The 21676-nt window shown below is 43.5% G+C and overlaps 1 protein-coding gene across 5 annotated transcripts; it reads right to left on the bottom strand.

The window, feature by feature from the left end:
* Positions 1 to 180: 180 nt before the first annotated feature.
* Positions 181 to 20985, bottom strand: LOC120957371 (caM kinase-like vesicle-associated protein). 5 transcript variants are annotated; one of them, XM_040379557.2, is made up of 10 exons: positions 20064 to 20985; positions 16602 to 16792; positions 7359 to 7449; positions 5624 to 5827; positions 5176 to 5517; positions 4961 to 5113; positions 4756 to 4900; positions 4445 to 4655; positions 1756 to 2555; positions 181 to 1695 (listed from the first exon to the last, which is right to left on the bottom strand). In XM_040379557.2, the coding sequence occupies exons 2-10, from the start codon at positions 16633 to 16635 to the stop codon at positions 637 to 639; spliced, it is 3039 nt and encodes a 1012-aa protein (XP_040235491.2). In that variant the 5' UTR covers positions 16636 to 16792; positions 20064 to 20985; the 3' UTR covers positions 181 to 636. The 5 variants fall into 5 exon arrangements, with proteins under 5 accessions (XP_040235491.2, XP_040235493.2, XP_040235495.2 ...); XM_040379559.2 differs by having other exon boundaries at positions 1756 to 2552; XM_040379561.2 differs by having other exon boundaries at positions 1756 to 1934; positions 20064 to 20981.
* Positions 20986 to 21676: the final 691 nt, after the last annotated feature.

The raw sequence follows: 21676 nt of genomic DNA, 5'->3' as shown, positions 1-21676 counted from the left end.
ATACGGTATATTCAACACCTCAATTTGTCTTACCTGAGGAATAAGCACAACCGCGGACAATGATGAAATGTGTTTGACCGCTTTTTTGAAAAATAAGAGAGTTAATTGCTTTGAAGAATGATTTGTGCGTTGGTTTCTTAGATACTTGGTATATTAATTGCATTAATTACTTGTGGAGAGTTTAATTTTACGTATATTCTTTATTTCAATATCCATATTTTAAATTGATTTTTGCTTACATTTACAGAGCAACATTGACGTACCCCTTACGAAGATAGCGTAGAGTATCAGAATTCTCTCTGCATTTTATTCCCATCTTTTGTGATTCACTTTGAATTGTAAGCTACATACTCTCTACCTAATCACACTTGGTGCGATAAGGCACTACAGCGTATTGTGCCTTTCCTCTTCTTTTCTCTATAACCATTACCTCCTACGATCGTGTGTGTGATCTATACAAAAATATGCTAACACTGAAACTGCATCACTTCACTACTGCTTACATCACCGATAAGTAAAGCTACGTATAAATACACATGGCGTATAGAAAAGAGGGTGCGTATTGTATGTACAATCATCTCATTGCTATCGAACACCCTCAAACACCCTGATTGTGAGCAGAGGAATCCGTCTATCCTACTTGTGCGTTGTAATGGTTGCCTCTAGCTGTGCTTGGATCTGTTTCACGGCCGAACTGGCTACGGCGTGCCGCTTCAGGAAGGTGTTGATCGTCTTCATCGATCGATTTTCGACCGCCTCCATCGCATCCCAGTCCACCGAAACCGAGCTGCGCAGTCGTAGCGCACTGTTGCGCAGATTGTTCACCGTCACCGTGTCGTCGAGCGTGGTCTGACCCGGGCCGGTGGGGCTGAGCGTACGGGGCAGTCTGGCGGCCGACGTGGAAAGATCATCCTGTATACCACTCCGTTCGAGATAGCGCCGTGCGACGGAGTTAATCGCCACCGGCACATCTCGACTGCTGAGCTGATTGACGCGGAATTTGGTACGCTTGATCGAAGCCGAATGCGTTAACTTGCTGCTGTCCAATGCCGTTGACGATGATGACACATCGAGACTCTTGGTTGGTGCGATCGATCTCGATCTGCTGCTCTCGGAGGTCCCGACAGTTGTCACACTCGAACTCGCATCTTCCACTACAATCTTCTGCTGTTTAACGATCGTTTTGCGCACCGTAGTAGTGGAAGCGATCTTTCCCGAGGGTGTACTCGAGAAGGTCGTAGTGGTTGTGGTCGTCGTCGTCGCCGTGGCCGCTCCTTCTGGATCTTTTTTCTTCTTTGTCGTTGACGACGTGGTCGACTTCTTGCGTACAATTGTACCGACTGTATCTATCTTTTCGCTTACCGTCGTCTCCTGCGATTGTTCGCGCGATAACCTGCCAGACGCGTTACGATCGCAAAACTTCGTATAGTTCTCCTTGAACACCGAATCTTCGTTGCAGAGACTGATAGACTTGGGCAGGAACCGGAACGTGGGCAGCTTGAACGGATCGTTCGCGAGGAAGTCGGGCCGCTGGGCCAGCTCATTCAGCTTGTTCTGCGCCCGGGAGGTGCGGATCGTGTTCACCTTCGACTTGAGACTCTCCAGCTCACTGTCCAGCTCGAGGGCAGGTGCGGGGGTTGTCGGTGTGGTGACGGTCGATGCGTTCAGTGCCGACTGCTCCACTCCATCCAGTGCCTTCACGTTCGTGAGGGAAAGCTTTAGTAAATCGGAAAGTTTGCGCAAATCGTCACGTACCTTGTCCCGGTGTGTATCGGTCACCGCGTCACCATCACCCGCGGAACCGACGGTCCGTGGTGGGTTCGGTTGGGCAGGTGACCCTGGGTGTAGAAGGTGTAGTGGTGTTGTTGGGGATGGGGCCGGATCCGTGCACACGCTTGCCGTGGTGTCACAGGAGGACGCAACAGAGTCACTATCTGCGGAAAGGAAATCGGACGACACGGACGTACGGTTTGGCCGTCCGTTGGATGCGTTTGTATCAGTGTGCGTGTTGTTGGTGTGTGGGGATGAGTTTGGGACGGGATGCGGCTGCTGGACGACGATGACGATGGTCTTTGATGCCGGCTCAAGACCACCGTCGGTATTTGCGCAAGCTGGCATTTGCTGGTTAGCAGTAGGCGCTCTTTCCTCTAAGCTACTATAACTACTAATACTGCCGTTACTATCACTACTGCAAATACTTCTACTACTACCACCACTAGCTGCGTTACCACCCTGTACCGCAGGTGCCTCATCGTAGCGGGCGCTGTTAGACGTCACACTGCGCTGACAGCTATCAAATCGCTCACTATTAGTAGCCGGAAAAGTGTTAGTTGAGAGCGACAAGCTGTCGGATGCGTTCGACTCTTCTGCTTCAGCTCTTGTTTGTTGCGTCAACTCCAGCACTATTGGTGGTTTGTCCGGATCGTAGTGGTGTTGCTGGTGCTTCGTTTGCTGCTCGTCGTAACGGCGATGGACATTGTAGTTCGAATCGCTACCCTGATTCGGTGCTTCATTTTCGGCGTTACTCTCTGCGTCTTCATTCACATCGAGGGCTACTACATGTGCGACACGTTATATAGAAGAAATAGCAAATCGTAGCAAAGAGCGAAATATTAGATGCTTTGTACAGCAGCGGCAATCTACTAGGATGCATGCAAAGCGTAAATTACTAAAACACACACACACAAACATATTTAACTCTTGGTAACGTTGCGCACCATTGTTTTTTACGCGCGGAATATGCGTTTTCTTAAGTATACGGTTCATAGTCGGTTCTAACTCTCGTTTAGCAGCTCCGGTGACGCCGCTTGCAGATCCATTCGCTTACGGCAAGCTATTGCAGCATTATCACCATCATCATCATCATCATTATCATCAGCATCATCAGCGTTAGTGTGATCGACACAGCGAACGCATTAAAAGCATTTTCGAAGAAATCATCCACGAAGCGGTAGGTTAGAGACACGTAAAGGAAGGGAAAAGAAAGCGAAGAATTCATAAGCACCGAATATAAGCAAAAATATAGGCGAATGTGCTTTTTAAGTTGAACACATCGAGAATGGGCGACGAATAAGGGTGGAATGATTAGATTGAATTTCCAAATGGCTTTAAATATTCCAAAAGACTATGTTGTTGCAACGGATTTTAAAGGTTTGCAAAGGATTGGATTAAAGATAAGTGGCAATGCGAAACCATTAAAAAATTAAGATAATGCACTCTACTCTCTACGGGTAAACTGCCGCTCAGTCAAACTCAAACTGGATGGTCATGTTAGTTAGCCATAGGGTCAAAAGAAAACCACGGCAAAACACAATTGTTACCGGCAAATCAGAGTGGATGGTGAACGCAATAAAAGGGAGAACACATTGCATGAGGAAGTTGGTCACAGGGTGTAGGGTCTAAAATACTATCAACTATCATTTACATTTCCATTTCCTGCCCAGTCGTTCAGTGGTCGTCGTCGTCAGTTTGTGGAGCGAAGGTACTACGTCGTTCCGCGTTGCGATCGTAAGCTTGCGTCTCGGCTGGTGTCGGCACGTGGAGTGTTTTTGTTTTATTTTAGTACGTTTATATTTACATCGAGCCAAATCGTACCCTAGATGCTAACTAACTTTAAGCGACAGCTTCGTGTGAGCTTCGGGGAAAACTAATGAAACTATAGGGCAGGTAGGGCGTAAAGTATCTCTAGCTCTAGAGCGGGAACAGTATACTCAATTTACTGTCCCGGTCTGTGCGGGAATGCAAAACATCATTATCATTGTACCGACCGACCCGAACCGACACCGTTGGACGGAAACCAAATTGGATATGGGATCGAAACGAAGGAAACGGGGAATAGAAAGATGGAAAAAGATAAAGACCAGTTAAAAATGGATTCGGAGTGGTAGAGCTGTACTAATCGGAGGGTGACGGTCGTATGAAGGGATCTGCTGTTGTTTAAATGTGACAAAACGGCAGTGGTGAGCTTATGGAAGTGGAAATGTGTATTTAGTTTAGTGCTTTATTGCCAATGCACGTGCTTTTTGGTGTTAGTTGATTGGGCCGTTTGCTTTAGAAAATAATCTCGCTTCATTCGAACTGCGCATATCCTGCCTTTGATGGTGAATGATGATAGTGATTACTGATGATAGTAATGACATTGATAATGACGATGTGAATGTACTTGAATGAGGACAGTCGTTTAGAGTTCTTTTGTTGCCAAATAAAATATAAACAATGAACAAAATATCCATTTCAAACAGCTAATCGGCACCGCTTGGTAGCAAATTTAGCAAACGATACCTTTCCCCTTCTTTGCAAGCTAGGCGTCAAACAATGCTTTAACCCTCAGCACATTTCTATACCCTCAAGAGTGCCATTTAGCTGAACGGAACGAACAATAAAAAAAATGGAGCCACAAAACTATGCGCTACGCAAACGGGTCACGTGCGGTTTGCCGACTAACCTCGCGCTATGCTGCCCCTCCGGCTGCCGGACGTGTTGCTGCCGTTCGCTAGCCCGGCCAGCTCCGGTAGCGTGGGCCGTCGCAGCTGTACGGTTTCGCCGGACGGCGCAATAATGTTCTCCGTGTCCTGCTCGAACGCGTACCGATTGTTGGGCGTTTCGTCCCACTTGCCTACCAGTTCCTTCAGATTGTCCTTAGCAATTTCGGCGTTCTGTAAAAAGCAGAGAGAGAGAGAGAGATTCATTCCATTTGTGAGTGTGGAGTGAGACTAGCGGGTTTCGAATCCGGCTTGAGTCGTGTTTGTCGCCTACCGTCACATTACTACTGTTGTTGTTGCTTTCCAGCAGAATCGGCTTGAAGCTGTTGGTGAGCGATGGTCGCCGATTCGTTGGATGGTACTGGGGTTTCCGCTTGATCCACTTGTGCTTGAGCGCATCTTCCGCTGTCAGACGCTCCCTGGAAGGATAGTACACAGTGTTAATGAATTGACATTGCTATAACATCGCTTCTGCATACTTTTGTTCCTTAACCAAACACCGGTTGATGAAGTCGATCGCTTCCTCCGAAACGTTGTCGAACGCTTCATCCAAGAAATCGTATCTCCCAATCGTTATGTTGCCCATCGTCTGAATGTCATCCTCACCGGCAAAAGGTGAAAGTCCGGAAACTCTGCAAAAGGGTACGTTATTAATCAACCAATTTCATGTGCATCTTCAACCAGCAACACTCACAGCACGTAAGCGATCACACCAACGCTCCACATGTCCGTGGCGAACGAGATCGCCTCAAAGTTGACCACCTCCGGGGCGACAAACTCGGGCGTCCCGAACAGCACCTGCAGCTTGTTGTCTGGGTCGTACTCGCGCGCCAGCCCGAAATCGATGATCTTGATCCGGTTTCCGCTCTCCGTCAGGCAGAGTATGTTCTCCGGCTTCATGTCGAGATGGATGATGTTATTGCCGTGGATGTACGCGACCGCATCGCAGATCTGGCGCATAAAGATCGAGCACGCCTTCTCGGTCAGCACGAACTTTTCGTCCAGCACTCGATCGAACAGTTCGCCGCCCTCCACGCTGGTTGAAATAGAGAAAAGGAAAGAAGAACGAAGGTTAGTGTAGGTGTATTTAGATCGATTGAAACGATCGCCCCGTCCCCGTTTGGACGGTCGGTGCTACTTACAGCTCCATCATGACGCAGAAGGTACGATCGAACTCGTACGCCGCGTACAGCTGAGCGATCTTCGAGTGGTGTAGCACGTTCATCATGTGCACCTCGCGCTCGATGTTGCGCCGGTCGCCCTTCTTTACGATCTGGATGAATTTGGCCGCCAGACGGACGCCGGTCGACTTTTCCTTGCATTTGTAGACTACGCCGAACTTTCCCCTGCCGGACACCGAACCAAGAAAGCAATAGCGGTTAATGATGGTCGGGTAAGTGTTGCACTTAACAAGCTACTAAATCCTGAGATCGTAAAAAACTTTTAACAACTTGGCCAATTGCATGTAAATAGTATCAACCTGTGTTTCTTGTGTTACAGCTGCCACACGCAACAACTGTTCTTAGGGACTATCAGTTTGCTCCTCGCTTTGTACCATTTGCTCGACATCAATTTATTTTGACATTTTCACAGTACATATTTCGAGCTGTCATTTACCGATTCGCTTGGCTACAGACCGCATTCCACTTTGCTGCGGCGTGCTAATGATAAATTACGCCGACCGGACCAGACGACCAGACCATCTAAAAATTGATTTGCGTTCAAGCTCGAACTGCTCGAATATGATATATTAATCGGTCTCAAGAGGATGCCTGCCTCGGAAAGGGACACTTACCCGTGGGGCAAAACAATCTCTATTTGGCTCAAAAGCCGAAGCAAGCTGCCGGTTGTTTAACATGTTCACTTCTCTATTAATAACCGTATGATCAATGGACGCACCATTAATAAGCGATGACGCATTCAATCAGGAATGTCCACTAATTACTCACCAGCTTCCGATTGATTTCGACGTTGTTTGTGTTTTTCTTCCCCATTTTCTGCTCCCAACACCTAACATGGTTTGCTGGTAAAGTTGGCAAGCTGGCAAGTCTTATTCATCGTGCACAGACCGGGAAGCCTTTTGCTATTAACATCGCTACACGTGCAACATACCGTAGGTTGTTGCAGCGGGAGTGGCCACAAACATTGACATCGCAAAACATTATTCGTGGTGTATTCTTTTGGCTGCCAGAATCTTTCCCACTAAAACTATCAATCGATGGACCAGTCCTGGCACGTTTAGCACCTCAGACGTTAAAGACATCGCCGTACCACGTGAGTCCAACCCTCCGACAACTAATTTGACCCCGTGGGCACGAGGACGAGCACCCAGGCAATGGCGACTCATGGTGAAACCATTCGAGCGAGGATTAAGCAGCCACAGCTCCCCTCTCTCTCTCTCTTCTTCTTTTTGCCTATATTACTAGACTAACAGGTGCTTCAACAGCCACTCTGACATCGTTCTTCGCTGTCGCGTCACACTCGTGGACGCGACCAATTGCGGATGGAAAAACATTCTACCTCTACACACACACACTCACACACAAATGTATTTTTCCCTTGCCACCCGGGGTTTCACCCGGGAAAGGAATCTACATGACCCCGCACACGGCCAGACTGCTTAGGCGCGGTGTAGATGCCACGAGAGCATGTCAACGGATGATGAAAGATGGACAATCGCCATCCCGTGTCGACGCTAACGGCAGACGACGCGCTAGTGACGACGACGGCGACTATGGCGACGGTGGCAACCACAACACGACAACGGGCGCTTGCTTGCTTGCTTTGCTGGTGCGTTCTAATTTTAGCCCACCTGCCAACAACCACCACCACGCAAAACACACACAACCTCCATCCCAGCTTGGGTTTGTTACTGACCTGCCAAGCTCGGAGCTGAGCTCGTATATCTGTTTTGGATCGATGCCGCGCTTAATTTCCACCTCTCGGTACGGGAACGCTGGTGGAATGTCTGTAAAGGAAATAAAAGGGGGGAAAACTATTACTCAAAGGAAAGTGAAATACTCTTCAAAATGAAAGTTGAAGTAAAGGCAAAATATCACATAATGAGTAATAAAATTGTACAATAATCTGTACTAAATTTGAGTACATAGCGAATTATACATATCGAATGTTATTCTAGTAGGATCAAACGCATCGTGTAGTTCTTGTTGGGATGAGGGGTTTCGTTTAATGACTGATATTCGACTCTTATCAGTTACGTTCTGCTCTAAACCGACGATGAATTTAAAGTCACAACTTGAGAGCAATGTACTCTAAACAATCTCAGCAAAAACCTTGGCGGGCCGCATTGTTTCACGAATATCGTTGTTGAGGACCATTTTGACGTTACCTTTAGCTGATACATGATCGTTTAAATCTCTTTTTAATGAGAAAATATCAACTGAATGTATCAAAATTGCACCACTTTCAATTATTGAAAATCTAGTTTAAATTGAAAAAGTAAACATTGAAATTTTGATTAAACTAATAAAAATAATAAACTGTTTTTTTTTAAAAGTCATCGCGGGCCGTATTAAAGGCTCTCCAGGGACGCATGCGGCTCACAGGCCATAGTTTGGAGACCCCTGTTATCAAACATTGAAAATCTTTTATCGGAAATCTGTAAACAGTTTTTCAATCAATACTTTAGAAATGACAAATCCGAAAACAAATTTTAAAAATAACAACATTTTAGAACTTTTTTTGGGTTTGTTTAGTTTGCAAAATTTAGGAAAATTTTAAGAAAAAACTCATTATTTTCATATTGATTTTCCCAATTTTGGTAGAATAAAAACTAATGAAATAATAAAATCTTGCTTCATTTTGTTTTTTTAATTATGTTATTGGACTCCGATAGTCCTGCAAGAAAAACCATTGAATATCAAAAATAGAATTTTTACTGCACCTATTTGGATTTTTTAATTCATGAATATTTATAGTTCTTTATTTAAAAATGTTGATTACAACACGTACAACAGGAAGTGATATAAATGCACTTGTTAAGCCTTTTAAACTGTTTGAAATTAGCTGTTGAATGCAAATGAAAAAAAAAAATATACTGTAGCCGTAAATGATTTTTTGATCTACTTTTTAGTACTCACAATCTCTCCCTACTAGATTTCAACAGAAAGAAAGCAAACAACTGCGCACTTTCACCGCACTGATACAGAAGCACTCCTTCTGCTTAAATCGACCGTGAGTATCTTTTTGGGGGAGTACACAGACACACACACAGTCACCCACATCCGAAAGTCCAAAGTGTCAACAAAACCCGACAGTGACCGTTTGTTGACCGCCAAAATTGCTACCATGCGATTGCAACGAATGTCACCCGATGAATCGATGCACCCCGTCTTCGAACCCGAGGCAAGACGTGATGTTGAACATCCCCATACTCTTGGCACCGATCGAAGGAATTTCACTCCTGGTACGAAGTGGCGGGCGTTAGGGGCGTCACGCGTTGAGGGTGCACTGTTTTGTCTGCCATAGCGATCAGATCCTTGTTGGAAAAGTACCCAGGCAAACACATCACGGCGGAGGGTCTCGTTCATTGAAGTATGGATATGGACTTAGAGTTCCGGAATGTTTACTTGTTCGCTCAAAACTTTCGCGCTGCAACAACCGAGCGTTAAACGATCAGTTTCGTTTAGCCGTACGATCGTACGAGTGTCAATTGGATTAGACCGTCGTCAGCGTTCAGTAGCGACCGAATAGAATTAATTAATCCAACTGTATGTATACACGTCCGTGTGTCAAACGGCTTTACAACAACCCCTTCCCACCGCTTAATCTAGTGACGCCAAGTAGATGACGAATATATCACTTGAGGACGTCGACACGGCTGTAACTGGCGTTGAAAATTCGCGGAGAGTCAAGTGAAAAATAAATAAAAAAAGAAGGCATAAGAGACACTCCCCGAATCCATATGCAAAACGTTGTTTATTTCCCTGCTCGTCTTGGCAACGGACTGATTACTGCCTCGATTGAGGAAATGATGTTGGCAAGCGAGCTGCATCATCATTCAAAAGGAGGAGGAAAAATGTAAGCACAAGGGTCACGGTGGGCCAACCAACGATGTACTGTCATGTAGTTTTGAATACTTTTAGTCACCAAGATACAGCTTCCGAGGTGGAAAGGAAACAACCGAAAAATTGAAAAGAGAAGCTCGAGGAGACCTTACATGGCGATATGGCGTGGTTGTTTGACATGCAAAATTGTGAAAAAAGGTAAGAAACTGTTGAAGCTGTTAAATCTTTTGTAAGAGCTTTCATCTTCGTTGCTTTGCCAACGATCTCAAAATTCGTGTTTGAATTTGCAAAACGATGCGAAAGGCCTCTAAAAAAACAACTTGAGCGATTTAAAAATCAATTTGCGCTATTGAAAATAGCATCGGTGCGGTGAAACAACAACGTTTGACAGCTAAAGTGAATCTTGAGCTTCTAAAATTGTTTTGCTGACATTCTATTCTGACTTGTAAAACCCTATAATATAGTTGTTATATAACTTAGTGTCTTGAATACATAAATTAGAGCCTTAAATTCAACCACCATTTGTTTAAGTAAATTATTAACATATAAAGGCCGGGCTACATTGACCGTACTCCTGAGTGTAATTTTGATTTTCACTAGCGCACCTGGCGGCGGCTGACCGAAGCATTTTTCCAAACAATTTGGAGCCGCTTCAGAAAATATGTGTTTTTTCCATGTTTTTAACTTAATTTGGACGAGAAAAGTTTTGTAAAAGGTAGATGCACATGTCTTGCACGCATTGCATCCATTTTTGCAATGGAAAACGATGGAAAAACTACTAAATTTTGAGATCCGGCAGGTCCATTCCCTCGATGACCAAAAAAAGCTTCCACCAGCCGCCGCCAGTTGCGCTAGTGAAAATCATAATTACACTTGCGAGTACGATCAATGTAGCCCGGCCTTAATGTTCCCCTGCTAGCCCTAGTAAAGTCTTTTTAGGCCGTCCACAAGGACAGAGGAGGCGTGGTAGGCCCAAACTGAGGTGGCAAGATGGCGTGGAGGCATCCGCCATTAAGGCCAGTATAACGGACTGGCAGACGAAGGCACCATGAGTGGTTTCGGACACTTCTGAGGCAGGCCAAGACCGCAAAGCAATTGTATCGTCGAATTAGAAAGTAAGTAATGTTCCCATGCTAAAAACTAAAAACAAATATAGTGAACTCAGAATCGAAAAAATGGTACTAAAATATAAAAGATCAGAGCAAAAAGTCTAGAGCAAATATGAAAATCACAAACATAGTAAAAGAGGTTAAACCATTTCAAACAGGATCTATAAGATTTTGTTGTATAGAGACTTTGAACCTAATCGCCTTATTCGCCTCTAATCGATCCTTTACTATGTTTAATGGCTATATAAAGAACGAAACACTTCTATTATTTGAGAATTTTAACAATGAAGAGGCATACAAACTCTTCATTTCGTTATCCTTTGGCCAAACTAGACCAACTATGAGTGGGGAGTAAAATAACAAGCAAAAAGAGTCTGAATTAAGATTCGGACAGAGGATCGTGAGTGATTGTATTTTTTAACGCAATATTCGGTCCCAGCACAATTTTTCGATCGATCCGGCTATCATGTTGGTGTCATTTGACACTCATTTCGCCTCCATGTGTTCATTTTACTGGTATTTTTAAAAACTATACCATGACACTCACGAGCAAAATGAACTATGCTACAAAATTCGATCGTTCCGCTTTGTAAGGGGAAACATCAGCGACGCATTGAGCTGCGGAAATTTTCGAATATCAGAAAAATGCCATAAACCAAAGTTGATGTTTTTGAAAAACGTTATGAAAAAGCAAGTTGGTAAATGTTTGGTTATTTTTCAATAGTTTTGGTGATAAAAAATCATTTGATTAATTATTGAAAAAAAATAGTTTACCTACACTAAATACTGAACTCGTTGGGAATCGACTTCATGTAGGGGTATGAAAAAAATAATTATACTTCCAGTTTTACGTGAGCGCCTATCGATTTTTTTCGGTCGAAAAATGGTGCTGAAGGCCGATAGTCTGTTGTTATTGTGATTGAAAATTGAAGACAATATTTTCAAACATCGATTGTATCGTCACTGATATTCCTGATACATTTAGATCCAGGATCAAACTACAAAAATAAGTTTTTTTCTTTAATCTTTTAAATTTGAATTTGGCCATTTTGAAATTAACATTAAGCAATTCCAACTGCAGATATACTTTTAGTTTTTTGAAAAAATATATATATATATATTGAAGAAGCTTTTTTGGATAATTAAATCGAATGACCTACAATAATGATTCCTACAATGCCTTAATATGATCGAACGTCTTTCTGTCTATTCGGCCTAGTCAAAAAAAAAAGAAAACTAGAAAATAATTTGAACTAACAGTGGCATTGCCAATAATGTAATTGCTGCAACAAGCCGCACATTAATTCATTTGCGTCAAGGATACTTAAAAAGCTTCATGGTTCAGCAACAAACAATATTCAAAAGTACCCAACCATTTATATTGCCGCATAGTTTCCGCACTAAACCATTTGCTAAATACTAACATCCATGGTATTTTTATCTTAATTACCAACATTATTCGCACTGTCTCTCGGTGCTCCGTCGCCCCACCACACTCAGTTCCTCATCCAATCGATTACTGCTTCAATTGACCAAATAATGTTCGCGTGGGAAGCGGGAAGACATATCTACATCGGCCGGCTAATTATTATTAGCCACGGTCAAACTGGCGGCCAATCCAATGCAAATGCACCCCGGCATGACCTTGAGCACAGCTCATGTCATTGGCGGCTAGATCGCGGCTCACAACATCCCACCCTCGGTGATATGGGGAATGGGTTCGTAAGGACACGCAAGCTTCTGACGAAAACTGCATCATTTCCTGTGTGTGTGTGTGTGTGTGTGTGTGTGTGTGTGTGTGTGTGTGTGTGTGTGTGTGTGTGTCTCTTTTTTTGCTTATCCCGTTTGCCCATCACTTTCATAGGTTAGATAACTGCGTCCTCTTCTATCTCCCGCTCAGTAATCGATCTTCTTCCGGGATGGAATTTGGGGTGGAGTCCCAGCATGGCGATGATTTTATTTCGGGAAATTGCGATCATCGTCCGATTTCAATGTACCGGCTCGCGAACGCTCAATGAACGTGTGTTTTGTTGGCTGTACCAAGCGGCCATTGCTCTGTGCGCTCTAACCTCAACCTAACCAAACAAACTCGCAAAAAAAATCGGGTCAATCTACACGTAACCTTGGCTGTAGCGAGCTCTGGGAGAGGTAACTACAACAGTAAAAACGAAAAATAAAAACAGATGATACCGGTGGTTCATCTCAATCGAATCCATTCATTTTTTTAAACACTAGGTTTTGCCCGCGTTCTCTTGTTCGGACATTAATCTTGGCGCTGTGTTTTGGCTTCTAAACAACTTGGTTTTTTCACTAACGCTTGGTTGGTTCTAATTTTCGTTCATCGCTCATCCACTTGTCGTTTCGCGCCGTTGCTAATACACAACTGCACAAAAGAGATGCCCAGTGGTGGAGCAGAAATGAGATAGAGCACAGAGCGTAGACGATATTCAAATATAATCAAACGATCGTTAACCACCGATCGGCGCATAATCGACATTATCGGTTTGTAGTGAAAATTGATCGGTGGGCGCAAAATTGTTGTTTTCTTTTCTACCCCTCCGGTTACAAAAACAAGCTAGAAGCAATAGCACACAAAGACAAGCGAGAAGCAGAAAAGCGAGTGTTTTTCGCATGAGGATGAGATGCTGCGAAACGCAACGCAAAAGCGGTTTATTTCGATCACAAAAATACAAATAGTACAAATACACGCCCCAGAAGAGCACTACCATATTTTTTGCAAATACAAAAAAAGACAAAGCTGTTTGCATGACTGCTTGTTTGATGTGTTTTATTTTTAGCCCACTTGTTATTCCAATGCAATAACGTTTGGCTATTCATGTACTAAAATGAATGAATTCATGTACTAAAAGTACTAAAAAATACATTCCATCCATGGGGGTTACAAAACATGGCTTTTAATATACTAATTATTTGAAATTTCATTTATATTAATTCAATTTACGCTTTACTAAACAAACAAGATCAAGCATATAAATAAAAATGAATTAAAAAAAAACCTGAAGTTACAGGATATTAGTACAATACAATATCTAAACAGTGTCTGCCCTCTCTTTTTTCCTTTTCAAGAATACAAATAAGTCTCTAACTGACCTTGCACTTTAGCGATACATAATTTAACATCTCGTCCCCCTTGTCAACACTGCGTCCCCCACACGCTATTTTTGATTTTGTAAGCAAAACTAAAAATCTACCAAAGAAATGGGCTACGAGCGTAAAAGTGACCTCCAGCGTGACAATCATTAATCTTTCGCAAAACTTTCTTTTGCTGACCGGGAACATAAAATAACATTAATGTTTCATCCTATTTCAGTCACACTCGAAAGTCCAACTTGACGGAACAATATATGTGCGCGTGACATTCTATGAGTGAAATGTGTGTTCATGCCTCTCCCACACGGTTTTGTAGTAGAAAGGCGGTTTCTATAAGAATGTATGAAACATAGTGTTTAAAAGATTTTGTTAAACAATTCACTTTTTATCCTGTTGGAATAGATTCAAGTAGTGTAACTTCTGCTTACGTTCTAAACATGCTTTCGCTATTAATTGTCGACCAAACCGGGGCACTAGTTGAAAGATCACAATCTATATAGCGTTCACAGTTTCTAGTACCTTTTTTCTTCGACATTAATCATCAAACGCGGGAACGTGGCCGATTGTCATGAAATTTGCTGCCAGGTTCATTTGCGCGTTGGACAAGCGTAGGAGACAGAAAAACAGAAACGCCTTTCCGCGCAAACAAATAGCCTGTGCGTTGCATCCGGCCAGATGGAAACGGCGGTTAAAAGCTGTCGTGCACGCGTTTGTTTGTTTTGTGGTCGTAGAGGTTGTCATAGGTAAATTCTTTCGCACCCAGCTCAAAGTGCAAAGCGAGTAACGAGCAAACAAAGCCGACGGCAACACCGGTAACAATTAAAGGTGTTAACAGACGGTAGCTTGCTAGGTGCTTCAAGTTCAAGATGATAGTTTATATTCTCAAGAATGTCACACCTCGTCAGGCAAGTTGTGAATATACTGGAAAATGTCAGGTGCCGTCTAAAAAACTGCTTTGCTTCAGATTACTATTTCATGAAATGTATCTTGTTTTTTTTATTAATGTAGTTATTGTTTAATTTTAATATTGATTGTCTTTACAATTTCGATTGTCATAAACCCTTGATTTAATAAAGATGAATTTTGTTATAAATAAGCTACAAATAAATCAAATCAAAGTATATAATATGAAAAAAAATTAACAAAACTGTTATACAATGGAGACGCACGGTTGTTTATATGCAAGCGCTAATTGTATCCACTCTTACATTTAAATTATGCATCATTTTCATTTCTTTAAATTTTGCTAGAACATCGTGCCAATAAGATCACAAAATAAAACGTAAAACTCTAAAAATCAAATCTAACAAAATTTGGGTAAAATGTTTATTTCAAAGGTAAGGTAAGCTGGAATTTTCGTTTAGCCTTCATATTTTGCTCAATAAACGTGTTTGTTCTAGGCCGAAGGAAGCCAATAATAGATTTGCTTAAACACTTAAGCTCAGATTTTAAAGCAGATTTTAAATCAAAAATAAAGATTGGCCAACATGTCGCGAACAAAAAGGACTACAAGTGACAAATATGGCAGCTCACGACTAGTTATTTTACTTATTTTCTAGTTCTTTATTCTTTAAGTATTATTGCTTCCACATCCAAGGAAATATTGTATTTTTACACTTAACGCGCCAGTCGGATGCGTCACTCTTTCTGCGACGTACAACATATACGACAAGAGAATAGTGCTAGTAATACGTTTGCTTACTATTGTACATTCTTCTGATCCTCTAAGACACCCGTTAAACATTGCAAGGGTTGCGAGTAGTATCATCCGCTTATGGTATATTAAATAATCTTTTTTTTTTCTTTGTTTTTTGTTTACGCTGTTATTCGTCGAAAAGATCACTATTTCTATTTTTGTGGATTTTTGCAAAATAAAATGTCAAAATTCAACTATATACATTGTATCATGTTGTTTATATAACAAATGATTAAATAAAATAGTATGTCCATCGCAAATAATACATACAATATTTATATTTTATATCCTGTGCCGATATCTCTATGTGTATTTTATGTTATAATCATATGATGTTATGAATTGTCTTCCATTTGAGCAATTCTACCATACCAAGAATTTGATTATGTGGTGAAAATAAGTCTCGTAAGTATGTGGAACGCTGGCGTAACCACGTGTGTCGTAATGTGATAAAAAAGTCAAAGTACTAGGCGTCTCCATCGTGCGAAGTCGCTGATAGCAGTTATGACAATGATTGTGGTTGTGATTTTTTTCCAATTCTACTTAACACTTTAAGCGCCGCGTCATATGAAAGCGTATGACGGCTTTGCTTACCGCTCATCTTTCTCTCTGTGATTCTCATTAGAACGAACGAAGGAGGAAAGAAAGAACGAGAACGACATGCGTTACGCCGCTTATCGCATTGAAACAAAAGAGTGATAACAGCCTCGCGAGAAATTGTCGCTCTCATTTTGCCATGCACGTGCTCACACGAAACATGCCGATGTCAGGCTGTCGGTCAAAGTGCTAACAAGCTAGTTTACAGGTAGTCATTACCTTAAAGCAGCAATAAAATGTTCAAATGTGTGTTGGATGACAAACACTTTCTTACGGTATTGGCAAACACTAGAATTTACTACTGAATGTTTACCTGCTACGAAAATATTTCAATAAAATTATATTTAATTGTTGTTCAGAGTTGTTCTGATACGATAAGAGTGTTTTCACTGATGAATATTTTCATCTAGCATGAAGTTTAAACATTCCCAAAGGTGTATCGGACAGATGACTTGTACAGTTAAGAATAAGAAAAAAGATGCTTATTCCAGAGTTAAAATATGTTCTATATATATTCTATATATGTTCTATATATGAACGTTATGCAAGCTCTACCAAAACCGTAAATGTGCTAACTTACCTCCGAGGGGATCTGTTTCATCCACGTGAATCATTTTTGTAGCTGATGCTTTTCCGCTGCTGTAATTCAACTGTTGTGTGTTTTAATTCAACGATTCAACACGTTTTTAAAAGTCCTCTTCAATGTACTGTATTTGTTTTCAGATGATTAATTTCTCCTAGCTGCAATCGTGCCCTGGTTGAATATTTAATCTGAAAAAAAGTAAATGAATACTTAATAAAGTATAAAAAAGTTCAATAACTAACATAAATGCTTAATAACTCTATGTGATTGATAGGCATTAGTAATTAATTTAATATTTTCATCCCTAAACTGTCAACCAATGCAAAGCAATGTCCCCACAAAAAAATCTGTTAATGAAATACGATCGCGATGTACACCTTCCCTATAGATCATTTCTCATAGCAGCTCTGCCCTGTTGGCAGCTACCGTAAACAGTGCAATGAAAAGTCGTTAATTCATTGTCAAACGTAATTGGTGTGTAATTACTGCACTTGAATTACAAACCCGGCCTAGCCGGCGTAAAAAGCGCCACCATCTCGCACCCTTCCCAACCGCCCTCCCAAATCCTGCGTTCATACCTCTCGTAAGCGTGAACCACAACTAATGTACACAACAGCTGCCGGGGCACGGTCTCCGAGTCGCCGAGTCGCCGATGTGAACTGCACCGATCGATCGATAATGCTTCAATGAGTTCAAATTCTTCGCATGGTTTAATTAGCCTAGGGCTAGCCCCTCCCGTTGCCATTGCTCCTACTACTACTACCAGTACTACGATTACTATTGTTTGTCGCTTTACTTCTCGTACCGCCGCAAACAATCGTCATTTCACTTTCACCTCCATCGCGACACGGGCGACCGAATCCGATCCGAACCGCCATTCGAAGGGAAACGATCATCAACACACACACACACACATGCTCTTTCGTCTTTCCTCGCATCCACCCGACAGTCGGACAGTATGCCAACTTTTACCAACCCTGACTCTTGCGCGCGCGAAAGGATGGCCAACGGTACCGGGTGCTTCGGGAGGTTAGGGCCACACGCTGTGCCGTGCTGCTTCCCGCTTCCGGTCGCTTCGCGTGCGGGCAATGTGGCGTGGGGCACGTTTTATTTATCATTCATTCACCTTTCACCCGTGGCGGAAGTGAGGATTTGGTATAGGGTTTTTTTTTTGCTGTACTATTTTCACTTACACTGCCGGATTAAGTCCGCTCTATCGACGCTCGTTGATTTTATTTCCCGCTGACGGGGGACGTCTGCCCGGAGGATTACGTTGGATTTATGATGCAAACCGGGCTAATCTGGTGCTGTTTTATTACGCGTCGTCTGTGCGTGTGTGGCGTTCTACTGTTTTCCCTTATATGGCGAACCGCGACCACCGTTCACGATCATCGCCCGGAAGGAAGCGATCCCACAATGTAAACAAACTGCGTCGAAACTAATCGGAAAAAGTAGGTGTTCCGATTATCCGAAACTGACAAACGCACACCACCGTACAGCCATATGCGTGTCGTCACGGGCAGCACACGCACACGCCGCTATTCATAGTTTGTGGACCCACAGATGCTCGCTCTGTGTGCGTGTGTCAGTTTTTTTGCGATGTTTCTGCCCACCCTTTGCCACAAAATCACAAAATGGATGCAGCGAGACACCACAACCACCACCACCACCATCCTTGCCAATTTGCACCCTGGAGCGGGCAAAAAAACACATACCGCCGTCACGCGTTTTTCTTTTCGGCATTCCGGCCTGAATCTGGGTCCGAACCTCAACCGCCACCGGGTGGGATGTTTTTGTTGCTGGTAGTAATCCATCCCTGTCTTTCTCTCTCTCTCTCTCTCTCTCTCTCTCTCTCTCTCTCTCTCTCTCTCTCTCTCTCTTTCTCTCTCTCTCTCTCGCTTTCGCTCGCTCTTTTCGCTCAAAAGGCACCAAAAGTAGAATGGAATGGGGATGCTTATTTTTGGAAATTGCCGACAACGACGAAGATGGTGAGCGAGAGGCGATGAGTTCGACGTACACAGCCACAACACAACTTCCCTTTTCTTTGCCACAGGCCATGTCTACCTTCTCCTATCGCTTGTGCTGGTGACGTAACGTGTTCGCCAAAAGCGCAAGACCAAATTGTCGTCGTTCAACCGGTGTGTTTGTGTGTTTAACTGAATTTTCTGAAGAAGAAATTGATCACTAAATAGAAGACGGCAACAGCGACGGAACCGATCATCTCCGTGTTAGATGGAACGCACACACAATCACACCAGTCCTGCTATCCGATCGTTCACGATACCAGCCCAAATGCCAGAAATAAACATCTTCCCACAAGCCCTTCTCAAGGTTAGAACTGCTTCACTTCCTTCCCCTGGCACGGTGGTATGGCCGGTGGTAGTCGATTGCGTTCTAAAAACGATCGATATCCGTTCGCGCCATCTGGCGGGGAGTTTCTGACGATCCCCCCCTGTAAAAGAACAGCATCCGGAGAGCATCCGCGGGGAAGTGTCTGTATCTTTTTCTGTATGCTTTTGTTTGCACATTCCAAGCTGCCCACTTACGTCGAGCGAACCCAGCCCTCGTTCTCTCTTTCTCTTTCTTTCTCTTTCTTTTTCACCATCTCCTCAGCTGTCTTTCAAACGCTGGCGGCGTTCGGTACGGACCTTGGTCCCTTTTTCATCGATTCGCTCTTGCTTTCTGCGGGTTCTTTTCTTTTTTTTTTTGTAGGTTCATCCCAGACAGATCTCCCCTTTCGCCGTTGCGTGTTTAAATGTGTACCTTTGTAGCTGTGTATGTGTGTACATATTGTCCCGTGCATTACGCGGCGCTAAAGACGCACCGATGAAAAGTGCATTCCTTACGCCTCGTCGCCATTATGTCGCCATTATAGAGCAGGCCGGTAGTGTGTGTGTGTGGCGGGTTTCGTTTTAGTGTCTTCAGGCTTTGCTCCGTGGATTACGTGGTTTTCGAGATAGTATGACTGTAGTGCAGCAGGATCCGCTTTATCTGTCACATTTTGGGGACAGAAAGCAAGCAAGCAAGCTGATGTTTACCCTTCAATGTCCTCATTTCTTGAGCCGTCCGTTCAAACGTGACACAGAAATGGAGGCTTGGTTTCGCAGTGAAAATGTTTTACCGAAAGCGCTTTGTCTGCCTGTTGCAACCAGCGTGTCTATCCGGCTGGCTGCGGAATCGCCGGCGATCGATCTTGCTTTAAAAAAAGGGTGGCTAGCGAAACGAGCACAAGCTACTGAATTGCGTAGTTGTTATTGTTTTAATGCATTTTCTAAGTAAATGGAGCTCTTATTATCTTTAGGATGCATATAGCATTTAGGATCACAAAGCAATAGATTTCAAACTGATTTTATCGAATTCTGACCTTCAAAAATTTCCCACTCAACCTGATCAACAAAAAAATATTCAAAAAAGTATCATAATGATCCTTAAAATGACACGTCATTACAAATTATTCACCTTTAAGTGTGCTGCTGATACTGCTGCTGCTGCTGTTCTATTCCACCACAACAGGTAGTTGTCGTCGATCAGAGTCTTCCGAGTGGCAAATATAATTACACACACACGTACACACTTTCGCACGTATCAGTATGGCATTAGTTCGCGGTTGAAAACACACAATCGATTCGCGTTTTTTGTTGTTTCTCTCTTTGCTTCACACACAAAAACACACACAAGGGCGACGTGAATATAGCGCAACTTCTTCGATCCTGATTATTGTGTTCCTGGTGTTTTCTTCGGGTTTTATTTCTTCCTTTTACTTGCTCGCTTTTCACTTGCTTCCTAAGCGCAGTACTAAAACGCACTTGACTTTTTCGTTCTTTTTCCTTACTTCAAGAGGAAGATGAGACCCCAAGGTACGCAAACTTACGTATTAGCGAACTATGTAACGTTAGACTCTCTCACACACACATACGTGTACGGTTTCTTCCTTCGCAGTACGCACACACGCGTCACACTTTGGCAAAGGGCAAACCACACGAACCTGTGATCGATCGATCTACAGCGCTGGATTCTCTTGCTCTGCTGTATTCCGTTCTCCTTTGCGCTGTTTTGTTTTCTCGCTCCCGAACGAGTTGGGAAAGAGCTCCTGGAGTGGATTGCTTTGCTTAACTTCCTTCGGTATCGACTTTTCCACCGGACAATCGGTACACGGAACTGGCAGACTCAGAGGCAAGCGAACCGTTGCTGTAGAACTTAATTTCTTCCTTTTTTTCTGCTCCGTTTCTCGAAACAAGCGCGCGCACCAACCGTTCGCACGTCGTATCGCACCGAGAGCAGCACTGAGAATCGCTCACTAATCTGCGCCCGGTGCCGAAAAATGGCTTTCCGTTCGGTGCGAATCGGGCACCCCTTACCAACCTCGGTCAGCGCGATCGTGATCTGGCATGCGGACGAGTTGCGCAGTGCGCGATTTTCACCCCGCAGCTGCATCGACTGCTTCCTGCAGCGAGCGTTTACCCAGGAGCATGAGTGCCACTGTCTGTGGGGCGGAAGAGAGCAAAAGAGCAAGACACTCACGGAGCCAGTGTCGCAGTGTATTCTGGCAGCAGCATTTTCCCAGCAATTTTGAGACATTTTCTGAGTGCTGTATGATCAGAGACGCTTGCCGATCGATCGAAGAAGATCGCAAGAGAGTTTGAATTTGTCGCTCTGCGCATTTCGCTCACGATCGGTTCAGTGAGTGAGTTCACAACCGCTGACGCGATGAATCAACCCGAAGGACAACACGAACATTAGGCACACTGTTGAGCGGACAGCCGCAGGCACGGAACGGAAATGAACGGTCGCAGGAATGTCGCAAGCCTCCCATGTGCGCCGGCACAACGCGCGGCGATCGATCTTGAACCTTGCTTTTATTTCTGGCACAAGCTTGGTTTCCCCATTGCAAACTGAATATCGGCAACGAATAGGCTCGACCATCGCCTGGCTGTTACAAACTGTCGGTAACCGGTTTTTTGTTTTTTTTTTGTTTTGCGAAACCACCTGCTTGCGCGGCTTCTTCCTGTGTCGATGTAACGCTGTTTGACCGGTGCGGAATTCAAGGAGGCGCCTGGTCGGTTACAGGTGTG

The sequence above is a fragment of the Anopheles coluzzii genome, chromosome 3, assembly GCF_943734685.1.
Source record: "Anopheles coluzzii chromosome 3, AcolN3, whole genome shotgun sequence".
Lineage (NCBI taxonomy): Eukaryota > Metazoa > Arthropoda > Insecta > Diptera > Culicidae > Anopheles > Anopheles coluzzii.
The sequence above is the reverse complement of the archived record's forward strand: the minus strand, read 5'-3'. Positions and strand labels throughout refer to the sequence as shown.